The 8,876-nt window shown below is 40.8% G+C and overlaps 2 protein-coding genes and 1 pseudogene across 2 annotated transcripts in view; all 3 read left to right on the plus strand.

The window, feature by feature from the left end:
- Positions 1-956, plus strand: part of LOC111140348 (protocadherin gamma-A12-like) — a gene marked incomplete at its 5' end in the record, with an annotated part of 3,285 nt that extends 2,329 nt beyond the window's left edge. The window contains 1 exon segment of the mRNA XM_022492629.1: positions 938-956. Coding sequence (XP_022348337.1) covers positions 938-956 — 19 coding nt within the window.
- Positions 957-2,270: 1,314 nt separating this feature from the next.
- On the plus strand, positions 2,271-4,984 carry LOC111140349 (annotated as a pseudogene).
- A 2,631-nt stretch (positions 4,985-7,615) lies between these two features.
- LOC111140350 (protocadherin gamma-B6-like) lies at positions 7,616-8,871 on the plus strand (the record flags this gene model as incomplete). The annotated part of the gene is made up of 1 exon (XM_022492630.1): positions 7,616-8,871. A coding segment is annotated over exon 1 (1,251 nt), but the record flags the coding sequence as incomplete, so codon positions are not given.
- Positions 8,872-8,876: the final 5 nt, after the last annotated feature.

The raw sequence follows: 8,876 nt of genomic DNA on the forward strand, positions 1-8,876 counted from the left end.
ACAGAGTTTAATTTTCTAAAGTGCAATGAGCAGTTGAGTTCAGGACAGGATATACTACTTTGCGGTGATTCATCCGGGGCCTTATTTCCACTTTGTAATTCCAGTGAGTCGACTTTCCATCCTGAAACTCTAAAGCCGGTGAGTTCTATTTAAGTATCTACTCCTTTTCCTCATCTATCCAATTTTTCGTATTTATATGAAAATATATTACATTTCTAAGAGTAATAAGTTGTCATAAGGACATCATAGCCCATCAGAAAGCTATACTTCCATTTTTTAAGTAGAGTGGTGAGCCGGGAGTAGTTATGTCACATATAATAGCATTATCACACCACGTTCAGGTTTATGAAGTAGTGAGTTTCCTCCTTGCTTCACATAAAAAGTATTATATCCGTTTCTTATATCTTTTTTCATAGTTAATGAAATTTACCCAGTTTGCCTCTTTTATTTTGAGTTTTTTTACATGTAAGTAAACATTAAATTTAACGTAGGCAATCGTTTGTCATCCTTTAAAACAAAGAAACTGCTACTAGCCTTCTTTCTTCACTGATTTCACTAGTAGAGTTTCCATCCTTTTAAATGTTTATTCCTCATGTCTAGTTCCTTGTATGTACTTAGTCATGACTATTTGAATACTTGAAAATTGTAAGAAAAACAGTGTGGAGGGGAGGATGGGGGAGAGAGACTCATTGAATTCATCAGAACAATCATTATATAATTTCCTTCAAATTTTTTTGAATGCAAAATCCTTCTCTTCCTCCCATAGTTAATAGAAGACACTTGAGACAAGAAAAAGAAATGCTATTGTTTCTATCACTTGTTGTCATTCCTTACCTATATTTTTTGAATAAAGAGGGGAAAGTCACTGGATTTTCTTATTGTTTGGAACTCTAAACATTAGTGATTAGAGGTTTTCTGATCATCCTTATATCTATAGGAGGAAAGGAGAATCCTGAATTTTTTATTTTATGGCAAAAATTACTAATTTTATGCTCAAAAGGTTGCCATTTCTTAAGAATCAGCCTTTTGCTTGGTCTTCCTTGGTAACTGCTTCAGTAAATGGTATCTTTTCAAATTGCTGAAAGAATTTTTTTTAACATAAGTTTGTCCATTGTGGGGCTTGAACTCATCACCCTGAGATCTAGAGTCACATGCTCACCTGATGGAGTCAGCCAGGTTCCCCTGAAAGAATTTATTGTAATGTACTTTTTGTTTTTTAATGATAATAATTTGTTCTACATTTTGTATTCTTTTTCTGTAATTATCACAGATGTTTAAGTGACCTTTACAATATGAAGTTTGACTACTTTAAAACTGCATAATTTCTTTATGGAAGGATTGAAATGGAAACTTCCTTTTCATTGTGTGTTTATTTCAATATTCCAAATGCCATAATCAGTGTATGCATTATATAGTCANATAGAAAATGTTAAAGAATTGAAATAACGTTAAAGTGTAACATTCACAAATATGCAACTTTAGGAAACCAATCCTTTCAAAATTAGCAATATTAGGTGAGAAAATCTATTACTGTTGCCTAATTAAAATTATTTTTGTGAATGAAATTTTAAGGACATCTTACTCCAGCAAATTTACTATCTGCATAAATTAACCTTATAAAATAATTTCAAAGTGAATAACCCATATATTCACTCAATGTAATTATGTAATACATATATAATGTATAAAACTAAGAAAAATATGAATGTATTTCCAAAGAGGATTATACATTGTAGTTACATCAGAAAATAATATAGAAAAGTTTTGAAACATTATAAAAAGGGAACTAGAATAATTTACATATGTAAATGGAGAGCAAAATTTTACCAAGAATAAGTTAATTTTATTAAGAAAAAATGGTGAGGGACATGGGGGTGGCTCAGTCAGTTAAGCATATGACTCTTGATCTTAGCTCATTTCTTGATCTCAGCGTGGTAAGTTCAAGCCCCACATTGAGCTCTGTGCTGGGTGTGGAGCCTATTTAAAAAAAAGAAAAAGGGGGTGCCTGGGTGGCTCAGTGGGTTTAAAGCCTCTGCCTTCAGCTTGGGTCATGATCCCAGGGTCCTGGGATCGAGCCCTGCATTGGGCTCTCTGCTCGGCGGGGAGCCTGCTTCTCCCTTTCTCTCTTTGCCTGCCCCTCTGCCTACTTGTGATCTCTGTCTGTCAAATAAAATCTTAAAAAGAAAAAGAAAAAAATTTTTAAATGTCAATTTAACAGTACGCTTAATAGAAATTTCATTCCACTTCATTTTCAACTAACATATCCAGCAATGGTTATTGCTTTTGAAATGAGAATGCAAGAAGCAGTGAGACAAGTCTTCATAAGTCATGGTTCAAAGAGTGTTTTCTTTTTTAACCATCTGTAATCAAGTATTATCTCAGTGGGTGTAGTGACAGATTAGGACTCTAAGGGCGCTGTTCGCCAGCTCTAAGAAAAGCTCCGTCAGCTCTCTATCCCATCCCAACATGAGGATCTGCAACTACACAAAGCCTCACAGATCCCACAAACTGCAGCAAAAGCTGCAACAAAACTCATCCTCTTAACCTGGGGCACCTCGGTTTCTCCTAAGGAAAAAGATCATCATAATTTGCTGGAGGAAAAAAAGAACCTAAGGAGTCAATTTGCATAGAAAGCATCCTGGATAAAAAATAAGTATCCACAGCAAAGCAACGATAGCCATTCCATGGAACCTCGCACTGCGAAGGACTGGTTCTGCTGTGCCTTTTCCTGGGCAGGCTGTGCGAGCCTGGAGCCAGCCAGATACACTGTTCACTATTTGGTGCCTGAAGAGACAGAAAAGGACTGTATGTGGTAGAATATCTATCTCCAAGGACCTGTGGCTGGAGCCCAGGGAGCTGGCAGAGGGCGGAGGCCACATCGTCTCCAGAGGTAAGACGCAGCTTTTTGCTCTAAATCCGCTAAGTGGTAGTTTGGTCACCAAGGACAGGATAGACTTAGAGGAACTCTGTGCTCAGAGCACACAGTGTCTGTTTAAATTTGAAGTCCTGTTGAATGGAAGTAGAAGTAACTGATATAAACGACAGTGCTCCAGAATTCCACACTGAGAATCCGGAATTTAAAATTAATGAAATCGCTGCTCCTGGAACACATTATCTGCTCCCAGAGACTGTTGACCCCAGCCTGGGCATGAATTCCCTGCAGAGCTACCAGCTCAGCCCCAATCACCACTTCTCTCTGGAAGTGCAAACTGGAGACGACGGAACTCTACACCCAGAGCTGGTGCTGGAGCAGGCCCTGGACTGCGAGGAAGAGGCTGCTCACCACCTGGTCCTCATTGCCTCAGACGGCGGTGATCCGCGTCACTCCAGCACAGTGCACATCCACGTGACAGTGCTGGATACAAACGACAATGCCCCGGTTTTTGCTCTACCGATTTACCGAGTGCAAATCCCAGAGAACATGCCTCCAGGCACCTGGCTGCTTACTGTGAGCGCTAGCGACCCGGATGAGGGAGCCAACGGAGAGGTAGCCTATAGATTCTGGAAAATTAGTGAAAAACAATCCCCATTATTCCAGCTTAATGAAAATACTGGGGAAATATCGACAGCAGAGGGTCTAGACTATGAAGAATGTGCATTTTATGAAATGGAAATACAAGCTGAAGATGTGGGGGCACTTTTGGGGAGGACCAAAGTGCTCATTTCAGTGGAAGATGTGAATGACAATAGACCGGAAGTGATCATTACCTCTCTGTTTAGCCCAGTCTTGGAAAATACTCTTCCTGGAACAGTAGTTGCCTTCTTGAATGTGCATGACCGAGACTCCGGGAAGAATGGTCAAGTTTTCTGTAACACACCTCATAATTTACCTTTCCAATTAGAAAAATCAGTAGGTAATAATTAGAGTTGTTGACAGTCCAAATTCTTGACAGAGGAAAAAAAAACCTCTGAATATAAAATTACAGTGACAACAACAGAGGAATGCCCCCCCCCACAGAAATTTACATCAACCTACACCGGAGACATCAATGATAACCCAGCTTCTCTGGAAAAGTCCTACTTAGTCTACCTCCCTGAGAACAACCGCAGAGGCATCTCCATCTTCTTGGTGTTGGTCCATGACCCAACAGCGACTAGAACACCCAGGTGTTGTTTACACCTTGGTTGAGGACACTGTCCAAGGGTTGCCTCTTTCCTATGTCTCCCATCAACTTTGACACTGGCGTGATATACATGCTGTGCTCCTTCAACTTTGAGCAGTTTCATGATCTTCACAGGTGAGGGCTAGTGGCAGTGGGAACTAATCATGCAGCAACAACATGTCGCTGAACTTGTTTGGGCTGGACCAGAAGGACAGTACATCAGAAATCCTGTACCCCACTCTCCCCCACTGATGTTTCCATTGGTGTGCACTCCACAGAGCCTGGCTACTTGGTAACCAAGCCGGTGGCTATAGACTCTCAGGTCAGAATACCTGGCTGTCCTACCACCTGCTCAAGGCCAGTGAGCCTGGGCCCTTCTCAGTTCAGGCCCTGCTGGACACAGACATGCTGCAGCAGAGCCTGGTGATGGTGGTGGTCCAGGACCACAGCCAGCCATCTCTCTTGTCCACTGTCACACTCACCATGGCCTTGGCTGACAGCATTCCAGATGTGCTGGCTGACCTCAACAGTCTGGAGGTCCCCACATACCCAGAGACCTCAGACCTCACCTTAGACTTAGTGGTAGCAGTAACTACAGTCTTCTGTGTCTTCCTCACCTTTGTCATTGTGTTGCTGGTGCTCATGTTATGGCGCTGGCACACCTCACATCTACTCCAGGCTGTGGGGGTTGGATTAGCTGGTGTGCCTACTTCTCACTCTGTGGGCATTATGGGGTGTTGGTTTTTCTGCAGTCTTCTTCCGAGGAAACCTCACTCATGACTGACTCCTGGGAGAGTCATGTGATCTTTCCCCAGCCCAACTATGACAACATGCTGATTAGCCAGAAGCACTGTCAGAAAAATGACCCTTTGTGTGTTTAAGATGATTCTAGGTTTCCTATAGAAAACACCTCTTTGGTTCCAGTGAGTTCCATTTTTCCTTTATTTTCTATTATAATTGTTTTTTTTTTCTTTAAGGTTTGCACTTAAGGTATGATACGCTGATGGTAACATATTTCACACCATTCAAGTTTTCACTTGGCCTAATTTTTGCTCTAACATATATAGGAGGCATTTATTGGTTACATAACTGATACAGTTTTCACTTTCTCTTAATTAAATTAACCTAGGGTCAATGGAAATCATGGGGTTGGTCTCATTATTGATCATTAATATGGACTATTTGGGTGTGTTTGCTTGGTTGGTTATCAGTTCACCACTAATTCTTAGGGGTGGTTTTCCATTCCTGAAATTTATTATTGTTGTTATCGTCTATGGCCCCATTGTGAATTTCTTACATATCTTTGAACTTCTTACATACTGCTGAAACATAACTACATCTGATACAGATTTTGTAAGGTAAATTAATGATAAAACACATCTTCTTCTTCCTGAAGAAACTAAAAGCCCAGACTTTTCTGCTTCTGCTTTCCTGTTTCTATGATAGGACAGTACCCATTTGAAGTTATGGTTTTCAGATCACATGTTTGTAGAGATTGTTTGAATTTAAAGATCACTTTTGAGGAAGAATGACACTTCACTTAGAGGGATTTCTGAGAATGAACACCGAGAGAGGACAAAACAAGGGAGATAAACATTATTCCTCAACTGTCTGTTATTTATGGTTCAATTCTCCAATCTACAGGCTCAAAGTAAATCTGGGTAAGGGAGACAAGTTAGGAAAATATTCACAGGAACTGCTGGAGAAGTTTCTAAAAATATTTTACTGGCTTTTAGCTATAAGAAAAACTTATATTTTGTTTTATTTTATTTTAAACAAAGCATCTTTTCAAGTAAAAATGACATTCTGGGAGACTTTATTTTTTTATTATTTAGTTTTTGAGAGAGAGAGTGAAGGTGGAAGGGCAAAGAGGGGGTAGAGAATCTTAAGCAGACTCTGTGCTCAGTGCAGAGCCTGAAGGGGGGCTGGATATCATGATGCTGAGATCATGACCTGAGCCTGGAGGCTTAACTGATTAAGCCACCCAGGCACCCCTCTAGGAGACTTTAAAAATGAGCTTTGAAGTCGATTCAAAATTCTATTCTAAATGCACTGGCTATAGGGTTAACAGGTCTGGAAAGCCATTATGACATACAGACATTATAATTACTTCAAATTCTCTATTTCTAAGCTACTAAGAAAAAATTAAAGCATCCTTCAGGGTCATATTTTTAACTGTGCAACAGGGAAACTGTTACTTGAAGTTTCTGTCCTGGGAGTAACCATTGGTACTTAGTATTCAAAAATATTAAATATGCATTAATTTGGGAAAAAATAGCATAGATATTGATGAAGGTTAGTATATCATGACAGCTTACTACTGTTCTCTACCATTAATAATATCACTTGCAAGCTCACTGCGTGGATAACTGGGCAGAGTGGAGAAAATGTTGAATTCTACTTTTCTCAAACAAGATAGGACTTCTACATTGGTAACATTTTATTATAACAAAGTAGGCTAAAATCTTTGTTTATCTTAATGTTTCATCTTAAAAGAAGAGTTAAAATGTCTTGGATATGCTTCAAAATAATGAGGGAGTACAATATATATTGAATGAAGATGGCCTTGTGTTGATCATTATTGCCATTGGGTGATGATTATATCATGATTCAATAATAATACTCTCTGCTTTTGTATAAGTTTGAAATTTTTCCGTAATAAATTTCTTTAAAACACTAAGTACATACAACTGTAATACTTTAGAAAAACTAAAATTTTGGGCTCTTATATAAGTGCATTTTCAAATTGGGGTGCCTGGGTGGCTTAGTGGTTTAAGCCTCTGCCTTTGGCTCAGGTCACGATCTCAGGATCCTGGGATGAGTCCCCCATTAGGCTCTCTGCTCAGCAGGTAGCCTGCTTCCTCCTCTTTCTCTGCCTACTTGTGATCTCTCTCTGTCAAATAAATAAATAAAATCTTTTAAAAATTTTTAAAAATCAAAGAGCAGTGTACACATGTTCTATGTATATAGAGAAAAATATATATATGTGTTTATATATTTCCCTTATACATATTTCTCTCTATATATATATTTCTCTATATATACAATTGGCCCCAGGTCCTCTCTGTTGCCTAGGACGAGGGGGTCAATGCAGAAGTAAACTAACTACTACTTCAGGAGCACTTCTCAGAGTACAGAGAATTTATAGAAATATGTACAGGAGTTTCGAAGAGCAATATTTATATTCTAGAGATGCTCTAGAGAAAAAGTGGATTGAAGAAAATGTCAGGCTGCGGTACCACACGGGGCCTCTGGGCGCCGCTGTCGGCCAGTACAGGGCAAGCGCAGTCGCCCGGGATTCCTCAGCCTCCAGTCTGGGCTTTCCTGCGCAGTCACCAACACAAACGGAAGGAAACCCTGTTCACACACTGAGGCTCCTGGCCGCGCAGACTTTGCCAACAGACACGGATTCCCAGCTCCGCCTGTCATGGTCTAAATGTTCTATCAGTGACCCCGTAGATTGCAGTTTCTTCAGCTTTCCGGAAAGACTAGGACCCCGCGAGAACTAGAGCGAGCGATGGGAGGGAGCTGTTTTCAGAGGCGCGCAGCCGGCAGGCTGCAGGTACTGTTTCCCTTCCTGCTACCTTTGCTCTACCCCGCGCTCTGCGAGCCGATCCGCTACTCCATTCCCGAGGAACTGGCCAAGGGCTCGGTGGTGGGGAACCTCGCCAAGGATCTCGGGCTCAGCGTCCTGGACGTGTCGGCTCGGAAGCTGCGAGTTAGCACGGAGAAGCTGCTTTTCAGGGTAGACCCAGAGAGCGGGGACTTACTCGTGAACGACCGAATAGACCGTGAGCAGATATGCAAAGAGAGAAGAAGATGTGAGTTGCAGGTGGAAGCCGTGGTGGAAAATCCTCTAAATATTTTTCATATCATTGTGGCTATTGAGGATATTAATGACCATGCCCCTCAGTTCCATAAGGATGAAATAAATTTGGAAATCAGTGAATCTGTATCCGAAGGTGCACGAATATCCCTTGACCCTGCCACTGACCCTGATATAAATATGAACTCAGTTAAAGATTATCAGATAAATCCAAACCCTTATTTCTCATTAATGATGAGAATTAATTCTGATGGTGGTAAATATCCAGAGTTATCTTTGGAGAAACTCCTAGACCGGGAAGAGCAACGTTCTCATCGCTTGGTATTAACTGCCTTGGATGGGGGAGACCCACCACGAAGTGCCACCGCTCAAATAAAAATATTTGTCAGGGATGCCAATGACAATTTCCCAGTGTTCAGCAAAGATGAATATAGAGTCAGTGTTAGTGAAAATCTGCCCGCCGGATCCTCCGTGCTGCAGGTGACAGCCACTGACAAAGATGAGGGGGTCAATGCAGAAGTAAGCTACTACTTCAGGAGCACTGCTCAGAGTACAAGATACATGTTCTCACTAGATGAGAAAACAGGTATGATTAAGAATAACCGGTCACTGGATTTTGAGGATATGGAAAGATACACAATGGAAGTGGAAGCAAGGGATGGAGGTGGTCTCTCTACTCAATGTAAAGTCATCATAGAAATCCTAGATGAAAACGACAACAACCCTGAAATAACCATCACTTCGCTCTCTGATGAAATTTTGGAGGACACTCTTCCAGGAATGGTGGTGGCACTCTTCAAAACACGGGACAAAGATTCTGGAGAAAATGGAGAAGTTGTGTGTAACATAGGGAGGGATATTCCTTTCAAGATTTATTCCTCTTCTAAGAATTACTACAAACTGGTGACAGATGGAGCCCTAGACCGAGAACGGACTCCGGAATACAA

Source organism: Enhydra lutris, unplaced genomic scaffold (assembly GCF_002288905.1).
Source record: "Enhydra lutris kenyoni isolate GAN:26980312 unplaced genomic scaffold, ASM228890v2 scaffoldscaffold604, whole genome shotgun sequence".
NCBI classification, from domain to species: Eukaryota; Metazoa; Chordata; class Mammalia; order Carnivora; family Mustelidae; genus Enhydra; species Enhydra lutris.